The sequence below is a fragment of the Oryx dammah genome, unplaced genomic scaffold (assembly GCF_014754425.2).
Source record: "Oryx dammah isolate SB20612 unplaced genomic scaffold, SCBI_Odam_1.1 HiC_scaffold_4, whole genome shotgun sequence".
Classification (NCBI taxonomy): domain Eukaryota; kingdom Metazoa; phylum Chordata; class Mammalia; order Artiodactyla; family Bovidae; genus Oryx; species Oryx dammah.
The window spans coordinates 81,338,059-81,358,158 of record NW_024070188.1 but is presented as its reverse complement, the minus strand read 5'-3'; the positions used below and the strand labels follow the sequence as shown (position 1 = coordinate 81,358,158).

At 41.6% G+C, this 20,100-nt stretch overlaps 1 protein-coding gene across 2 annotated transcripts in view; it reads left to right on the top strand.

The window, feature by feature from the left end:
• Positions 1-20,100, top strand: part of SERAC1 (serine active site containing 1) — a 55,932-nt gene that overhangs the window by 18,330 nt on the left and 17,502 nt on the right. For both annotated transcript variants that reach the window (XM_040238897.1, XM_040238898.1), the window contains 6 exons: positions 2,913-3,002; positions 4,424-4,555; positions 8,483-8,604; positions 9,685-9,813; positions 17,263-17,376; positions 19,236-19,398. In XM_040238897.1, coding sequence (XP_040094831.1) covers positions 2,913-3,002; positions 4,424-4,555; positions 8,483-8,604; positions 9,685-9,813; positions 17,263-17,376; positions 19,236-19,398 — 750 coding nt within the window. The remainder of the gene's footprint in view (positions 1-2,912; positions 3,003-4,423; positions 4,556-8,482; positions 8,605-9,684; positions 9,814-17,262; positions 17,377-19,235; positions 19,399-20,100) is intronic.

Sequence of the window (20,100 nt, the reverse complement as noted above, 5' to 3'; positions counted from 1 at the left end):
TTTAGGAATGTAAATTGGTACAAACACTATGGAAAACAGTATTCAGATTCCTTAAACAATTAAAAATAGAACTATATCAGAACCAGCAATTCCATCCCTGGGTATTTATTCAAAGAAAATTCTAAAAGATTATCCACCCCTCTATTCAGTGCAGCATTATTTACGATAGCCAAGATATGAAAGCAGCCTAGATGCCAATCAATAGATGAATGGGTAAAGAAGATATGTGTGTATATATACACAACGGAATGTTGCTCAGACATCAAAAGGAATGAAACCTTGCCATTTGTAACAACACAATAGACCCAGAGGGTATAATGCTGATTGAAATAAGTCAGACAGAGAAAGACAAAATACTGTGTGATTTCATGTATATGTGGAATCTAAAAATCGAACATGAGTAAACAAAACAGAAACCCAGTCATTTACACAGAACACCTACAGGTGACTGCCAGAGGGGTGGGGTTTGGGGAAGGAGAGAAATAGGTGAGGGAGATTGAGAGGTATAGTCTTTTGGTTATAAATAAATGAGTTACAGATGTAAAGAGTTCAGTGTGGGGAATGTGGTCAATCATTACGCACTACTCCTATATGGTGAGCGATGATAACTAGATTTAGTGTGCTGATCGTTTTGAAATATATAGAAGTATGAAATTACTTCATGTGACTGGCAGAAATTAGAACTAAAATGTTTCACAGTAAAGGCACATTTTCTTAACTGTCTCCCAGCCATATTAACAGTATCAAACTAAAATTAAAATAACTTTGTGAAGGAAAAGCTTCTCCCCAACCACCCAGTTTTAAAAGTGATCAGGAAGATTAGGTACAGAACAGAGAAAAGTAGAAAAATAAAGGATATAAAAAATCCATAGTTCCTGCCCCAGTGATTGTTGTATTGTGATATCAACAGTCCTGGTTGCTCAGTGGTAAAGAATCTGCCTGTCAATGCAGGAGACACAGGTTTGATCCCTGGGTTGGGAAGATCCCCTGGAGAAGGGAATGGCAGCCCACTCCAGTATTCTTGCCTAGAGAACTCCATGGACAGAGGAGCCTGGCAGGCTACAGTCTATGGAGTTGCAGAGTCAGACAGGCCTTAGCAACTAAACAACAACAACAACATCAGTAACTAACACAATGTTGTAAGTCAATTATACATCAAGAACAAACAGACTCAGAGAAGAGATCAGATTTGTGCTTACCATTGGTAGGGCATGTAGGGGCAGGGAGAATTGGATGAAGGTGGTCAAAATGTACAAACTTCCAGTTATAAATAAGTACTCAGGTTGTAACATACATTAATAAATATAAATGTAATTAACACTGCTGTATGTTATATATGAGAGTGATTATGAGAATGAATTCTCAGAGTTTTCATTACAATGGAAAATTTTTTTTCTATTTCTTTAATTTTGTATCCATGAGATGATAGATATTCACTGAACGTTATGGTACTCGTTTCATGATGTATGTAAGTCAAATCATTATGCTGTTTACTTTAAACTTATATGGACCTGTATGTCAATTGTAGCACAATAAAACTTGAAGAAAAAACTATGAAAAAATTTTAAAATGAATACAATATTAATAAAACAGGTTTATCTAACTGTAAGGACAACCAGACCTGTAAGAGCCAAGTTCCTAAGGAATTAATTGAAAATCAAATTTTGGACTTCAAATATTTAACCCAAATTTGCAGCTTTCCTGTAGCTAAGTCAGGTGAAGACTAGCCAACTGTTTTAGTCTAAACTTGGAGTTCCTTGGTGGCTCAGCTGGTAAAGAATCTACCTGCAATGCAGGAGACCTGGATTTGATCCCTGGGTTGGGAAGATTCCCCTGGAGAAGGGAAAGGCTACCCACTCCAGTATTCTGGCCTGGAGAATTCCATGGACTGTACAGTCCATGGGGTCACAAAAAGTCGGACATGACTGAGCAAGTTTCACTTTCACTTGGAGTTCTTTACTTCACGAGGACTGTCAGTTCAGAGGCTGGTCCTCAGTTTAGCAAGCATAAAAACATGATTTTTGTCACTTAGCTCAGGGATATTTTTGCTCTAAAGCATTTATTATTATGCAGCCTGAACTCATGGGATGGATTCATAAATATGAATACCAACTTATTTACAGAGGGAAAAAAAAATGTGTCATTAAGGTTGGAAAGCCTGGCTCTACTAGTTGAAACACTCCCCTCCTCCATATTTAGGTCAGATGGAAACCCAATTAGTAATCACATGGTTGCTTGGTGAACATGAACTTTTAGAGCAGAGTATCTTTTCCTCAGGATATGGGTAGCCTGGCAAGTCATCACACTAGATTTACAGCTGCCTGTTGTATATCATCAGCCAGAATAACCAGGCCTACGAGCACTTTACGTTCCCCAAGTTGGGCAGGTTCTGCTGCTCCCCTATCTGCAGCTGTATCTATCACCGCCCTCTCCAGTCTGTATGTATTGTTAGTGTACCTTCCATATTTCAACATGCTTTTATGGTGTGTTACATCAATTACAGAGCTAATTTTTATAGCATACAATTTACTTATATAGTAAAGCTGAATCTCATCAGTCAGGTATCTCTACTTTTCGCTTTAAGAGGGGTATTTTTAAGTGACATTTTCTCACATATAGCTAACCCCGTGTTGTATATGAGGATTTTTGTTAGCTTGAGTTAGTGTGTTTGCTTTTGTTTTGTTTTCACCTTTTTCCCTGACTAGGAAAGCAATTTTGGAGCGGGGGTGGGAATTCGGACTCTGTGTTCCCATGATGGTTTTAGTTGCTTTAATAGTGACAGTAAAAAAAGATGCTATTTTACATTTTATTTTTTAAAAATTGGAACTTAATTTATACATTTTTCTTTGAAGTATTGGAGCACAGCATTAACAGTACCTATTTGGTTTTATTTACATCTGTAATCATTCTAGGAATCACCTACCAGGCAAGAAAAGAGCTTCACAAAGCAGTAAGAAAAGTATTGGCAACATCAGCCAGGATATTTCGGGGTCCATTTGCTGGTAAGTATCACATATTTAATTGAGAATCCTTATCAGTAATCTGAAAGTCATTCAATGATCAACCTGAGATTTTTTTTTTCCATTTCTTGTGCTAAGATTTATTGTAGCTATGGAAAATTGAATAACCTTGTTCTCTTGGACTATACTTAATTTTAAGGATTTGATGCCTTGGAAAGATCTTTCCTTCTATCTTTATGGATGCATTATTTTTAGATAGTTGTCTGACTCTTTGCGACACCATGGACTGTAGCATATCAGGCTTCTCCATCCAAGGGATTTTCCAGACAAGAGTACTGGAGTGGGTTGCCATTTCCTTCTCCAGCGGATCTTCCTGACCCAGGTATCAAACCCGGGTCAGACGCTTTACCCTCTGAGCCACTAGGGAAGCCCAAATAAATATTGAGACTCTCTTGATGAATATTTCAAAATTATTTGTTAGAAAATCATTTCCATGCTTTCTCATATTGCATCAAAAATATAGATTCACAATTGGGCAAATCTACATTGTGGAGCTACCTATAAAAGGGCTGACCTCATCTCTTTACAAAGTTGGTGTGATGAAAAAGGAAAGGTGGGAAAACTTTCTAGAATTAAGATACTAAAGAGACTTAACCAAATCTTGTGTTTTTTTTTGTTTTTTTTTTTAACAGCTCTAAAGAGAAAAGTTGGGAGGAATTTTTGAGAAAAGTTGGAGGAATTTGAATATGGAGTTAGACTGATTTTTAGATGATCTGGAAGATTTCTGTTAGTACTCTTAGGTGTTATAATGGCATTGTGATTATATAGGAGAATGTAGGCTTATTCTTAGGAGACGCATTTAGAATTATGAAAGGGTACAATATCATTACTTCTGCAACTTTCTTTTACACAGTTTAGAAAAAAAGTATATACACATCCAGGGGAATTCTCTGGCGGTCCAGTGGTTAGGACTATATGCTTTCTCTGTCAAGGGCCTGTGTTTAATCCCTCGTCAGGGAACTAAGATCCCACAAGCTGCTCAGCACAGCAAAAAAGTAAAATAAAATATACACACCATGCAGATTAAACAGCTATGGCAAAATAAGAACATTTGTCAAATCTAGTTGTGGTAAACATGTGGCTGTTAATGTATTATTATTTTAATCTATCTCATATACTTGATATTTCTCATAATAAAAAGTTTCTTTAGGGAAAAGGAGCCAAAAAGAAACAAAGACCTTATCTTGAAAGCCAACATAATATATAAAACGAAACCACATACATATTATATGTAACAAACGTCATAATATGACAGAACTGAGAACAAGCCTATCAGTCATCAACACCTGGAGATGGATTTAACTTCCCTATTGTAGATTTCAGATACTTAACAAACTGCCGTCTTACATGTGAGGATGAAAAGGTTTTAACAGTCCACACTGTCTCTTTTTGTTATCGCGAAGACACTTTCAGTACAGTCGATATAGAAGATCACGACTGCGCCGTGTGGCTGCTGCTGAGGAAGAGCCGGGCGGCTGACAGAGCAGCCCGCCTGCAGGCCGTCCAGGAGATGTCGGAGGCCCGGCACTGGCACGGTAAGGAGATGTCTGCGCACGCGCACACGTCGGCAAGCGCGTGATCTCTGATGTGAAATGAAGGGCCCGGGACCGCAAAGAAGGAGAATAATTCAGGAGATATTAACATGTGTAAACAATATTTTCAAAACCGTTAAAAGAAACTCCAGTGATAAAGTACAAAAACTGCTGGCCTGGTAGCCATGGGGTGTTTGGTAAGAACCCCCTGAAAACGGAGGTAGATATATTTGTATAAACTTTCTACCAGAATGAGCTCTTTATACTTGATGGGAGAAACTCTTGATTCTGATAGGTATAGCTTAATGTGTTGGCATGGTTTTTCATTCCTATTTAATGAGATATATTTTAATTATTGGCTGCACCAAAGTGGTACGTGCTTTCAGTTGACAGTCTCTTTGGCTTTAATATAATAATTAGGCAAATGTACCTAATTGGCATGTGTATGTTTGTTTTTTAAGAAAGGTTTTTAATATTTAATTGTATTTACAATTGCAGGTTCTGTGGTAAAAGTACATGAGAAAGAGCTCAGATCTGCTCTGAATATAGTACAGGGACTAAAGTATACTTTGTTAGTAGAGGGCTTCCCTGGTGGCTCAGACGGTAAAGCTTCTGCCTGAAATGCGGGAGACCCGGGTTCGATCCCTGGGTCGGGAAGATACCTGGAGAAGGAAATGGCAACCCACTCCAATATTCTTGCCTAGAAAATTCCGTGGATTGAGGAGCCTGGTGGGCTACAGTCTATGGGGTTGCAAAGAGTCAGACACGACTGAGCGACTTCGCTTTCACTTTTTTCGCTTTCCCTGGTGGCTCAGACAGTACAGAATCTGCCTGCAACGCAGAAAACCTGGGTTTGATCCCTGGGTCGGGAACATCCCTTGGAGGAGGAAATGGCAACCCACTCCAGTATTCTTGTCTGGAGTATTACATGGACAGAGAAGCCTGGCAGACTACAGTCCATGGGGTCACAAAGAGTCGAATACAACTCAGTGACTAACACTTTCACTTTCACAAACATGTAAAAAAAAAAATCTCAAAGAAAAGTTTAGTTTCAGAATAAGATCTCTGTCTCCATAGAGTTATTCAGTCAGTTTGACTGATTGGTGACTATAGTAATTTATAATGTAAAAATAAGCTTACTTAATCTGAGTGGTCATCTGAATTAAATTCACCCATTTCAGTCCATTTTAGTTCACTAATTCCTAAAATGTCGATGTTCACTCTTGCCATCTCCTGTTTGACCACTTCTAATTTTCCTTGATTCATGGACCTAACATTCCAGGTTCCTATGCAGTATTGCTCTTTACAGCATCAGACTTCACTTCTGTCCCCAGTCACATTCACAGCTGGGTGGTGTTTTTGCTCTTCATTCTTTCTGGAGTTATTTCTCCATTCTTCTCCAGTGGCATATTGGACACCTACCGAACAACCTGGGGAGTTCATCTTTCAGTGTCATATCTTTTTGCCTTTTCATACTGTTCATGGGGTACTCAAGGCTAAGAACACTGAAGTGGTTTGCCATTCCCTTCTCCAGCAGACCACGTTTTGTCAGAACTCTCCACCATGACCCGTCCATCTTGGGTGGCCCTAGTTTCATGGCTCATAGTTTCACTGAGTTTGACAAGGCTGTGGGCCATGTGATCAGTTTGATTCGTTTTCTGTGATTGTGGTTTTCATTCTGTCTGCCCTTTGACAGATAAGAAGCTTATGGAAGCTTCCTGATGGGAGAGACTGACTGAGGGGGAAACTGTGTCTTATCCTGATGGGCCAGGCCATGCTCAGTAAATCTTTAATCCAATTTTCTGTTGATTGATGGGCTGGGCTGTGTTCCCTCCCTGTTGTTTGACCTGAGACCAAACTATGGTGGAGGTGATTAAAAGACACTTGCTCCTTGGAAGAAAAGATATGAGCAGCCTAGACAGCATATTAAAAAGCAGAGACATTACTTTGCTAACAAAGGTCCATCTACTCAAAGGTATGGTTTTTCCAGTAGTCATGTATGGATGTGAAAGTTGGACTATAAAGAAAGCTAAGCGCCAGAGAACTGATGCTTTTGAACTATGGTGTTGGAGAAGACTCTTGAGAGTCCCTTGGACTGCAAGGAGATCCAGCCAGTCAATCCTAAAGGAAATCAGTCCTGAATCTTCATTGGAAGGACTGATGCTGAAGCTGAAGCTCCAGTACTTTGGCCACCTGATGTGAAAAACTGACTCATTGAAAAAGACATTGATGCTGGGAAAGAATGAAGGCAGGAGGAGAAGGGGACAACAGAGGATGAGATGGTTAGATGGCATCACCGACTTGATGGATATGAGTTTGAGCAAGCTCCGGGAGTTGGTGATGGACAGGGAAGTCTGGCATGCTGCGGTTCATGGGGTCACAAAGAGTCGGACACGACTGAGCAACTGAACTGAACTAGTTCAGTGGAGAATGTGAATGGAGGTTTAGAATAAAAATCTGTTTCAAAATCTGCCTTCCAAGACTCCATTCAGATTTCTGCTCTATTAGAAACATCAAAGTTGGAGCCCTGGCATGTAGATTTTGAAAAAGTTCCACACTTGATTCTGACACCCAGGTTACATAGGGCCGTTATTAAAAATAATGTCTCCTCCAGTGGTTGCAGGTTTGTTTTTTTTGACACACGTCTTAATCCATTTGGGATGCTGTAGCAAAATGTCGTAGACTAGGTAGCTTATTTCGGGCTTCCCTGGTGGCTCAGATGGTAAAGAATACGTCTGCAATGTGAGAGACCTGGGTTCGATCCTGGGTTGGGAAGATCCCCTGGAGAAGGGAATGGCTACCCACTCCAGTATTCTGGCCTGGAGAATTCCATGGATTATATAGTCCATGGGGTTGCAAATAGTCAGATACGACTGAGTGACTTTCATTTTTCAGGTAGCTTATAAACAACTGAAATTTATTACTCATGGTTTTCTGGAGGCCGAGAAATACAAGATCAGGGCAGCAGATGTGGCACACTGGTATCTGGTAAGGACGGAGGGAACTCTCAGGGGTCCCTTTTACAGGAGCACTAATCCCAGTCATGAGCGCTCCAAATCACCTTGCAAAGGCCCTACCTCTAAATCCCATGACATTAGGGATTAGGTTCCAACACACGTATTTGGGAGGAACACAAACATTCACTCTATAGCAGTACATAAATAATGGAACAGTAAAATCAGGAAGGCTAAACCAAAGTACTGCTATCTGGGACCTCAGATTATTCATCAGCATCATGAAATGCCAGAGCACCATAGCAGTACCAGAGGATGATGGATCTAAATGGAACCGCAGGTTTTTGTTGATGTTGTTCAGTTGCTAAGTCATGTCTGACTCTTTGCTGCGCTGGACTGTAGCATGCCAGGCTCCTCTTTCCTTCACTGTCTCCCGGAGTTTGCTCAAACTCATGTTCATTGAGTCAGCGATGCTATCTAACCATCTCATCTGCTGCCACCCCCTTCTTTTGCCTTCAGTCTTTCCCAGCATCATGGTCTTTTTCAATGGGTTGGCTCTTTGCATCAGGTGGCCAAAGTATTAGAGCTTCAACATCAGTCCTTCTAGTGAATATTTAGGATTGAGTTCCTTTAGGATTGACTGGCTTGATTTTCTTGCAGGGTTTTGAGTAGTGATCAAAATAGCTTTTGAATGCTGGAATTTCTTTTTTAAAGGAGAAGAAATTAAATTGGTTCTGATCTATCAGGTTTCACATTTGAGGTTTATTTTTTCAAAAAGGTTAGTTAGACTGTGATATGTCTAGATATGTGTTGAGAATTAGATCAGTCGTGGAAATTTTGGGTATTTAGCTTGTTGGTATTGTAAATGCAGCACAATTTTGAATTACAAACTTACAGTTTAAAAATTATGTTCTTCGTTTAATCTTTGCAACAACCACAGACTAAGTTGGGTGCTAACAGCATACTTCTGCAATAGATTACCAGTACAGGGTAATTGCTCAAGCCTGTGATATGAGAACTCTTACTGGTTTGGCACGAAGCAAAGAGAGTGATCTTCGGTTTTTTCTCCGCCCTCCTCCTCTGCCGTCTTTAAAAGAAGTAAGTAAAAATAATCTACTGAGTGAAGAAAAGTTTAATATATCATCTTCACTTTGGGTGCAAAATAACCATTCAAAACACAACTTTTTGGCTGCTTCTCACAAGCAGGTTAGTTAGGGTGTAAACCTGAAATTGTAGCTTCCATTCCAAGGTTTTTTGATTCCTCAGGAGATGCTATTTCTCCTAAATTATTTTCCTCTTTGTGGAGTTGGGAGTCTCTTTATACCAGAGGGTGGCTTCTTAGCATATCAGCATCCATCAATTGGTCCTTTGTACTAAGATCGCTATAGATCAGTTTTTCTCAATCTCAAAACTACTGACATTTTGGGTCAGATAATTTGGAAGCTGTTTTGTACACAGTGGCAGCTACTCTCTGGATGACAGTAGCACCCCCCCAGTTGTAACAACCAAAAATGTCTCCAGATATTTCTAAATATTTCCTAGGGTGCAAAACAGCCCCTGGAGGGCCACTGCATTTAGATACTAATGTATTAACATGTTGTTGTTCAGTCGCCAAGTCATGTCTGACTCTTTGAGACCCCATGGACTGCAGCACGCCAGGTCTCCCTGTATTACTATACATGGATATTGTTAACCACTAATAAAGATATTAGAGCATGTTTCTTAAGCGCTTTTCCTAGGCTTTCCTAGAAAGTGAAAATCTGAAAACTTTGCCATGAGTTTTTGAAAAACAGAAAAAAAAAACTATACTAGATATAAGTTATTAGTGAAAATCAGAACAAGTTGAAAATCAGAACAATAGGAACGAGTTATGGATATTAAAAAGCCAGCTTTAATTAGAGAGAATGTAATAATTCATTTTGAGTCAAGTTGTTAAGTGGCCCATGAGGTGAAATCTTGAGCGATAAATTGCAATAGGTCTTTCAGGCTGAGGTAGTAGACATGAAAGTATGGAATTCAAAATTAAACAATCTTCTTTTACCAGGGTGGGTGACCAGCTTCAAGACTAAAAGCACTGATTTACCCCTACTGTTTTGTTTTGGCTTGGATTCTTTGGGTGCTTTTCATTATACTAAATTGTTGAGTTTAATTATGAAGGATTTTTTCCCTTTATTTCAGGATTCTTCCACTGAAGAAGAGCTCAGACACTTGCTGGCTTCTTTACCTCAAACAGACCTGGACGAGTGTATCCAGTGTTTTACAGCTTTGGCTCTGAGTGAGAGCAGTCAAAGCCTAGCTGCTCAGAAGGTTAGATCTTCTATTCAGTTAGTAAATATCTTGGAGTGTCCACTTTTCTAAAATGTTGTGCTAGGGGCTAGCACTTAGAGCTTTAGGGCAGTCATTCATCTAGGAACTGAATAAACTTACTACTGATTCCTGGTTGTCTGCCACATCCTGGGCTAGGTGTTTGGGATAATGGGGAGACAGGTAATAAATAAAGTTACAGAGCATGTAAGAGAGATACAGAGCATGTAAGAGAGATCCAGGATCTCATCACTCTTTGTAAGAGGCCATGTTCAAAAAGCTCTATAGGATGTCCTCTGAAGTTGGATCTTGAAGAATGAATAGGTAGTAACTGACAAGGCTATTAAATATTACCTCTGTGTTGGTGATGCCTGAATTCATCATCTCTAACCTGTGTTCTCACCTAAGCTCTGGGTTTAAATATTGTAGCCGCCTTCTTGATGTCTCTTTGTGGATGTTTAACAGGCATCCCAATTATACATACCGAACTCTCCCTCCCTCCCTCCACAGAGCTCTTCCTCTCCTAGTCTGTTTTGTTTCAGTAGAGGGCAGAGCATCCATGTAGTTGCTTAAGCTAAAGCCTAGGAATTCTTGATTCTCCTCCATGTTCAGTTGATCAGCAGTTAGTGTAAGCTGTTCCTTCACATACGACTTGACTGCAATTGCCTCACCATCTTCACTGTAGCTGCTTACTCCTGGCCACCGTCATCTCTTTCTCATAGTATCCTGTTGCTTCATCCTGGTTCTGTTCTTCCCTTCATTTAAAAATAATTTTAAAGTCTCTTTTTATTATTTCAGTTGACTGGGGTGTTGATTCCTATTTGTGGAGGCTCCCCGTTATGTTATATTGTGGATTAATACACGTTAATCATTTTTACTGTGAGCTTATCTTTAGCCAGACTGATTGTTTTCTATGGGAGTCCCAAGTACCTCAGATTCTAAATTTATTGCTACAGAGAAGTTTTTATGTTTGCTTCTTTTGGATACCGCAAGGGTTCACTATAATGGGACTAATTTTTTTTTATATTAATTCCTTAGCTTGGAATTTCTCAAGCACATTGGTAGTGTGAATTCAGATACACCTGTGGATGATATAGATTGTGACTGTGATTTCCCACTCAAAGCCCCAGCAGAGACAGGCTTCCTGCTCATGGGCTGGTGAGCAGAGTGTTTCTAGACTCTCTTATAGTCAAGGAGGCCAGCTTTGCAGGGTTCTCCCTTTAAATAGACATCTTGGATCTAGCTCCCAGAAAACGTGAGTCTCAAACCCCATCTTCTGTGGTGATGTGACCCCTGAACAGGTGTTACTATCCCATCCTCGGGGGCCTGCAGGCATTTTACCTCATCGCTGATGTGCTGACTGATCACCGATGTGCTGACCACTTCTGCTGAACGTTGTTTTCAGTTCTAGCACCCAGGGGTTTCCCTTTATTTCTTTTTTATTTTCTTTAGAGCTTGACTTTGTTTCAAAATAGTTTTGCTATATTTTACTAAGCATGTTTGTCATAGGAGAGGCTCACTAGGTCAACTAAAGAAAAACGCACAACCTAAAGTTCCAGGTTAAGTTTTATTTGGGGACCTTATTGAGGATTGTAGCTAAGGTGTGTGTGTGTGTGTGTGTGTGTGTGTGTGTGTGTGTGTGAAGTCGCTCAGTCGTGTCCGACTCTTTGCAACCCCATGGACTGTAGCCTAGCAGGTTCCTCCCTCCATGGGATTCTCCAGGCAAGAGTACTGAAGTGGGTTGCCATTTAGCTCCAAGGAACTGCTCCAAAGAGGTGAGGGAGGAGCCAGGATATATGAGTTTTTTCTTGGGAAAAAAAAACCTGTAATTGAACATCAAAGATTATTACTAATCACACACACAAAAAAACACATCTTGAGTTAATGATTTTAGTGCTTGTCTGTGTATGGGAAGATGCAAGAATCTGGGCTCATTGAAATTATTCATTAGATATGCATCTTTATCACCTCGGGCCAGTATCCAGAGGGCAGAATGTTCTCTGTTTTCCTCCATCCGGAATCCCCCAGGGTGCACAGTGGGCAGAGTGTTCTGCAGTGGCTGATGGCTTGATGGTGGCACCATTTTCTGTTTAGTGTAATGGCAGGCTACATTCTTTGTCCGTACCTGGGAGACAAGTTCACCTTCTTGCTGCATCTAGAAAGCTTCCTTATCATGTTTCCGCCACCTCTAGGAGCTATAGACAGTGCTTCAGCCTACAACTTCTGTCTCCAGTTCTGTGTCCTCAGCAGCTGCAGTGATTTAAAAACAAAACAAAAGTTCGATCAGGTCATACTCCTGCGTGCAGCCCTCCAAATGGCTCCCCGTTGCACATTAAACCTGAGCCCCTCACTGTGATCCAGGCATGGACTGGCCCGTGTTTAGCTGTGTGCCTGCCCCTAGGAGTGGTGAGGAGATTGACAGGAAGGCACCACTGGGCACAGATGTAGAGAGTAAAGTTTGTTTGGTGGCAAAGAGGCTGAAAACTGAAGGAGACCATGCTTAGGTGAAGAAGGCAGTGTGTGCACTGTGGTCAGAGCTCTCAGAGTGCTCCCCGGGGAAGCTCCACTCCTTGGGAGTAAGACTACTTTCAGACAGGAAAAGCCATCACTTCCGAAGGCGGTGTCTGTTATCTCCCCGCAACCCTTACTCCTGCTGTTCTAGCCACGGCATGTTGACCAGATGTAAACACCTGGTATAAAACCACCCGTACATAGCAGAGGGCTTCTCAGGGAATCACAGCAGCCTCCTAAACAGACTCCTGCTCCGGCCTGCCCAGGGTGGTCACTGGCTTCCGCTGTTCCTCTGCTATCATCTCAGCAAGACTTCTGTCTTCATAAAATAACTCTTACAACAGAAGAGACCCACAGACTTAGAGATCAAACTTAACAGTTGTCATGGGGAAGGGAAGTTAGGGAGTCTGAGATGGGCATGTACACACTGCTGTGTTTAAAATGGATCACCAGCAAGAAGCTACTGGACAGCACAGGGAGCTTGGCTCTGTTACCTGGCAGGGTGGATGGGAGTTGGGGGAGAATGGATACAGGTATGTGTATGGCCCGGGTCCCTTCACTGTTCACCTGAAACTATCCCAATATTGTTTGTTGATCAGTTACACCCCAATACAAAATAAAAAGTTAAAAAGAATAGCTCTTACATCTCTAAGAGAAATCCAAACAAATTATAGTCACCATTACTATATTAATTACATAATCGACTCAGTGAGGACAAAGCATTTTATCAGTGAAACAAATGCATTTTGTTTGTATTTGTTTTGCAATAAAATAAAAAGCATTATCAGTAAAACAAATCATAGAATTCTGTATTCTTTTACCAGTTGAACTGCCAGCTAAAAATGTGTACTTGCCATCTGCCTCCACAAGGATTAAGTCACTGACCACTGTAGCCACCATCAACACACCCTGAAGGGAGTTCAGGGTGGAGATCAGGAGTGAGGCCCTCTGTGCTCTGGGGAAAAGCAGCAGAACAGGCCTTCAGATAGATGTTTTTAGGAAAAGATTTTATGAGCCCAAGTTCTTGCATCTCCTCTTATCTAGAAAAGCAGTAAAACCATTAACAGTGTCATGCGCTCCTCACTTCGGCCTCTGCCATAGTGGGTGCTCGACTGTACATCCCCCTGTCATTAAAACCATATAAAATACTGGCCTTCCCCCCTGCCTCTTCTGAACAGTTCCTTGGAACTGTCTGAGACGCTGTCTTTCCAGGCTACAGTTCTCATTTTTCTCCAAATAAAACTTCACTCACGACTCTCACATTATTCCTTTTTTTTCAGACAGCTGAATGTCTTTCCCTTGGTTCCGTTTTTATGAGATATTAGGGACGTACCAGTAGCTATGATTTCTCTAGCCTATGTTTTACAATTTCTCCTTTGGGCCATGTCTTGGAATTGCTCCAGTGAAGCGTAATCATCGTTTTCCTTTCGATGCTCAGAGCATCACCACCTGGCCACCAGAGCCTGTTTCTCGTCGTCCTTTTAAATTCCATCCCCAAGGTAACTGTGAGAGCACCTGTGTTTTCTGACAGTGAGAGGTCCCTGGCTCTTCTCGATTCTTCCTGACCCCCCGCAGGGCATCCCACGGCCTCCGTCTCCCACAGCTTCTCTCTCAACCTCTGTCCTCACGCCCCTGCAGAGCTCCTGCTACCTGGCCTGGAGTTCCTCAGTTTTCAGCACCAAAGATTTTTTTCCGCTCATGACTATTCAGTTGACACCCCTCTGCCTCCTCTCGTGTTGTGTCACCTTCTACAGGGTCTCCTCACCTTTTGCTAAGTGAAGAGAGTGCGCGGTGTAACACGTTGTACCACTTTCTTGCTACCTGGACGTCGTGGCCTCAGCCAGGAGTTTAAAGGAGTAGCCCATCTTTAGTTAGTTTCATATTGAAATCAGTAATTTTAGTTCTGAGATCCCATCTCATCAGACCAGTAAGCAACTCCATTTCAGGTACTCTCACTCCCCAGTTGAGTTAGGCTCTGGTTTTTTTATAAATTGGAGTAAGTTGGGGGAAGGAGTGGAAGGTGCGTCCGTCTGGCTTTTAGTGATCTGACCAGTTAATGACAGACCTGTCCCGTGACAGTCCCCAAGCCCCCATCAGGTGTTGGGGGGTGCGGCTGCCCTACAGCACTGCTCACATGCAGAGGTCCCTCTTGGCTTAGCAGACAGCCTGCGGTTATGATTGGGTTCAGAGCATGGCTTCTTAACCTCTGCACACCATGGATCCCTCTGGTGACTTGATAAAGCCTATAAACTCATTTCTAGGTGCTTAAAATACATAGGATTACACGGGAGACCGATTATATTGAAATACTATTATCAAATTTACAAATTTGTAAAATATGTACTTTAATTACAAACTTAAAGAATTGCAACAATATATTTCAGTAGACTTGTCAGTTATTCCTATTTTATCCTATTTGTTTTATCATTCCCCATTTACTCTCCATATATATATGTGTGTGTGTATATATATATATTTTTTTTTCTTTTTTTTGGTTGCGCTGGGTCTTCGTCGCCGCACAGGCTTTCTCTAGTTGTGGTGAGCAGGGGCCCCTCTCTAGTTGCAATGCTCGGGCTTCTCATTGCAGTGGCTTCTCTTGATACAGAGCACAGGCTCTTGGAGCACGGGCTTCAGTGGCTGCTGCACGCAAGCGCAGTAGTTGTGGTGCATGGGCCCAGTTGCTTTGGGGCATGTAGAATCTTCCTGGGCCAGGGATTGAACCCATGTACCCTGCATTGGCCGGTGAATTTTTATCCGCTGTACCACCAGGGAAGCCCTATAGATAGATTTTTTCTACGTCTGTTTTTACGCACATTTACAGTTTTCCACCCTGTACCTTTTGAGAGTTAGATGCAGGGTCAGTTTGGGGTCACCAGTGTGAGAACCTGCAGATGGCATTCAAAGGAACTAAGAGCATGATGCTGCTTTCAGGTAGCTGCAGCAAGTGACGTGTGGTGGGAAAAGATGCACCTTCTAGTCTTTGCAGGGCTTCCTTGGTGGTTCAGACAGTAAAGCATCTGCCTGCAGTGCAGGAGACCCAGGTTCGATTGCTGGGTCAGGAAGATTCCCTGGAGAAGGGAATGGCAACCCACTCCAGCACTCTTGCCTGGAAAATTCCATGGATGGAGGAGCCTGGTAGGCTGCAGTCCATGGGGTCGCAAAGAGTTGGACACAACTGAGCAACTTCACTTTTCTTTCCTTTCTGTTGTTGGCAGAGGCACACAGACTGCTGCTGTTACTGTGGCTTTTTATCTTTGTAATTGAATACAATGAAGGGTTTCACTTAAGGGTTAGGAAAGTAAAGAGACAATTTTTTCCCATCCAAGCTTACCTCCTCTCTTCCCTGAATTCTCTCTATCTCAGACCCTTAAGGATAACCTGGGTTACAAACTCATGCTTTAGAATGAACGTCATTTACGCCCAGTGAGTTTGAACAAGCTGCAACAGCTCTAAGGTTGTAATTTTTTATGAAGAAACGCTAGAGATGAGCTCTCAAATGTAATAAAACAAAGGGACCCACAATTAGAGGCAGTATCAAAACTCCCCACTTCCCTGCGCCCCACCCACCCTGGTGGTGATTTGCCTTCCCTGCTTTTATTCTCTCAGTTCACTGGGAGAACTGGGTTGGTGAGCAGGAAAGCGCTTCTCAGCTTTAACGGCCACCTACTCCGACAGCTAAAGCCTGGGAAATTTGCTGACTGTAGTTCTGGAGAGAAGCCAGGCAGGAATGGTCCTCGGTCTTCTACCATCCCACATGTTGCCATCAAGATTGCTCCTCCTCTGATGTGAGGATCCAGGTTTCCGTCTTGTTTTGGTTTTTGTTACCATTGGACACTCCCAGTCACCTTGTCTCCAGGTTCAGCCTCTGTTGGAGGCCCTCAGAGCCCAAGGGTGCAAACAGGATGCAAACATTTGGACAGTGTAGACTGTGACTTCTTTTTGATCCAATATGGCAAACTGCCTGGGGTCAAGAGAACAGTGGATGTGGTGCAGTGGTTTTTCCATTGTGAAGCTTTTGTGGTCTTGGTTTAAGGATGATCCAGCAATGTTGGGCGCTGTTTCATATATTTTAGAGGCATTATATTTCTTTTCCTAAGAATTTTCTGCTTATGACTGTTGCTCATTTTTCCATAGCCTTGTTGGTATTTTCTCACTGATTTGTAGGCGATCATCGCATGTTAGCGATATGCCGTTAAGAATTGAAATTTTCTTTTCCCAGTTTATTTTTGTGTTTTAATATCTACTAAGGACTAGTCCCCACTCCTCCTCTCTTTCATAATTTTCCTAACTCTTCTGTTTATTCTTCCATGTGAATTTGAATTTCAATTTAGGAAGACTTAAAAGCTTTCTGTCTCTCTCTTTTGGCGGTGCTGCACGGCTTTCAGGATCTTAGCTCCCCAACCAGGGATTAAACCCCAGCCCTAGCAGTGAAAGTGCCGAGCCCTAACCATTGGACTGCCAGGGAATTCGCCCCCCACCTTTTTTTTTTTTTTAATTAAAAGCTCTTTGATCAGTTGTTATTGTCAGTATTTTAACTTTTTCTAGTAATGCCTTTTCTATTGTTCTGATTGATAGATTTCAGCTAGACTCTGCTGGCATAATCTGACACCAGAACATCATTTGTGCAGCCCTGGCTTTTCTTACTGGGTGGAGACTTGTGTGTTAGTCTCTGTACTTTCAGATAAGAGGACACAGAGGAAAGAACTGAGAAGCTCAAAGACTGCTGTCTTCTAAGAATAATCCCACATGTTTTCTAGTCTAGCAACAGTTTGCATAATGAAAGTTTCCCATAGGTCTCCAAAATATTTTGAGTCCTACATATTAGTTCTTTCTAATTACTATATACAGGACAGAGGTTGTTTTTGTTTTTGTTTTGTTTTGTGAAACAAAAAAATATTAGGCCCTTTTTTTCACTAAGAATTTTGATCATCTCATTGTCAGGGTGGTTTATGGTGTTTCGGAGGAAATGGACTTCCTTATGCGGAAAGTTTTGGAGAAGTTCCTTCAGCTACAGTGGAAATGTTCTGTTTGGAAGCTTTAGTAAAGCATTCTGAGGTAAGTTACATTTTCAAAATATGGTCACATTTTATGATCACATTGAAAAAATTATACATGTTGATTCATTCAAGGGAAGTAATTCTAATTTTTTATAAAAGAAAAAAAGTTTTTTGCTTGTTTTCCTGCTTTTTTCTCAATTGTTAGCATTGATAATCATGATTTAGCACCAACACATGAATTTCATCTTTGCTAAGTATTTCTAAAAATGGATTTAATCTCAAGTGTACATAAAGCAACCTGTTGTCTAAATATAGCATTTACCTTTCAATTATGCTGTCTTCCATTACCTTTCTCAGATAGTTTTTGCAAGTAATATCAATAATATTAAAATTTACAAGTAGTATTATTTAACTGGAGTTAATTTCCAGTTAAAATATGTGCCAAAGATGTAAGACAGGAAAAAAGTAAATACTTGGCAAAAGTATCTACTTGACCATAGCCTTGAATTTTAACCATAGCATGTGTATGTCAATGATTTTAAAAACTTTTTTTTTTACATTATGACAACGTTTCTATCATGATCATGGTTTGATTTTATAAAGAAAAAAGCAACCAACTGTGGTGCTCAGGCATTAGTGCATAAAAGTCACCAGGAAGCATGTTTAAAATGCACATTCCTACTCACCTCTGGCAGTTTGAATGGAGTCAATGTGCGGTGGGGTCCAGGAGTTCCCACTGGTAACAGGCACCCCTGGTGCGGCTGATGCAGGCGGGTCATCCCACATCACGAGAATCGGCTCTAAATGCTCCCGTTTCACTGGGAACCGGTAGGCACAGCGCAGAAGCGCAGGCACCCCTGGTCATCTCAGCTCCCACTGGTGGAATCAGGAACTGAGCACCAGAGTCATTAGTGTGCTAACACATTCCAGAGGGAATGCGGGCAAAGAGGCTTGACTTTTTTGTGACTTATGACTGGTGTCTGAAACAACAGGGTCATCTGCAGTAGTACGTCCGGGTATGGAACGTAACGGTTTCCTTTCCAGAAACTTCTCAACGTATAACATATCTCAGCTGATACATGTCCCAAAGGCATACTTTTAAATGCATTTAAAATGTGGTGAAATTTAATAAGAATTTAGAGAGGGAAAGTCATTGCATCTATAGGACATGGTGTCACATAAGTGATAAAACTAAGTGCTGGGAAAAAGAGCAAGACCACCCTGGGGATTGTAGCAGACTGCCATGGGTCAGTTCTGTTTTCTTACCTTAATCCATAGATTTCCTTTGGCTTTCTTTGATCTCTTTTCTCCATTAAAAATGCACATCTGCTTTTCTTTCTAATTTTTACCTGGTCTTTCTCTTTTAAAAAAATGTCCAACTCTTAAGTTTGAGGCGAGTACCCCTCTCTGTGCCCCACCCCCACCCTCACCCCCCCACAAGCTGTGGGCTTGTGTGGGATCACAGATGTTGCTTACCTGTATCTGGAAGTTCATATAGACAGAAGCAACATCTGCCATTTACACAGGGGATTATTTCCTAGCATCAGGTGGCAGGTTTCTCAAGGGGAGAAGACCCTTTAATATAGTTTGAAACCAATCAAAATATCCATATATATTGAAACAATTCTGAAATAATGATATCATGGTTCCATCCAACCAAGAGCTAAGCAGAATGACTTTTAAGAATAAAAACGTCACAAGTCCTAGTGGCCTTCATTTTTCAGTGATTTTTTAAAGCACTTCCCACACAGACAGATGGGGGTTGGCTGATATATTTGAGTTGAGCTGAGAGTTTGGGGGGTCTCCCTGGGTCTCTTCCTTGAGCAGGAGCCACCTGGCTGCCCACCAGCATGCTCTGTCACCTGGTTAGTGAACTTGTGCAACATAAAGTGAGCTTTCATTAATTTATTGTGCTAGATACCCACACATTGTGATAAAATTGAAGCAAATGGAGGCTTGCAACTACTGCAGAGGCTGTACCAACTTCACAAGGACTGTCCTAAAGTACAGAGAAATATAATGCGTATCCTTGGAAATATGGCTTTGAATGAACATCTTCATTCTACTATAGTTCGCTCAGGTAACAACTTTACATACTGAGTACTTGGAATCCAGCCCTCTGTTCTTCTCCCACCTTTACCCCTCCGTTGTGGTACACTAATTTCTCAACAGATATAAGGCTTTGCTTAGGGTTAGTTTCGGGTCCTTTAGAGCATGTTATTTTAGTGGGGCAAAGAATTGCTTGAGCCATGTGGGTAATCCACACCTAAGCTAATCAGTGTGTAGACAGTCACAGGAGAGCGGTTTCGGCCATGATGACCATCTTTGATATGATCTGGGTAACCAAGAGGCATAGTGAGACTAAAGAGAGGTGATATCCCTGCCTTGTAACTGATAACCACCTGTGGGGAGGTGCTGTGGATGAAATTTCCTGCCTGCTTTGGTCTCTGTCTTGATGCATCATGATGCCTGCACGATGGTGGTTTTCCAGCTGCAGCATCCCGGCCTCGTGCACAGTTCAGCATTTGGCATTCTGCTGTAAGCAAGAGCCCTTCCTCCTCTGCCTCCTGCCTTTCTTCCTTCTCCCTCCTTTCCTTCTCCCTCCCTCCCTCCCTATCAGTGTGGGCACATGGAGTCCTGATTTTTCATGATTTACAACTTATCACTATATTTTGTAGTTTGATGCAAAGTAGTTTGATGCCAGATTGTCCCAGCTTTGGTCAGTGGAGCCCAGCCAGCTGGCTCCTGTGTCCTCTGATGTACCCACCTCATTTGGGGAGGC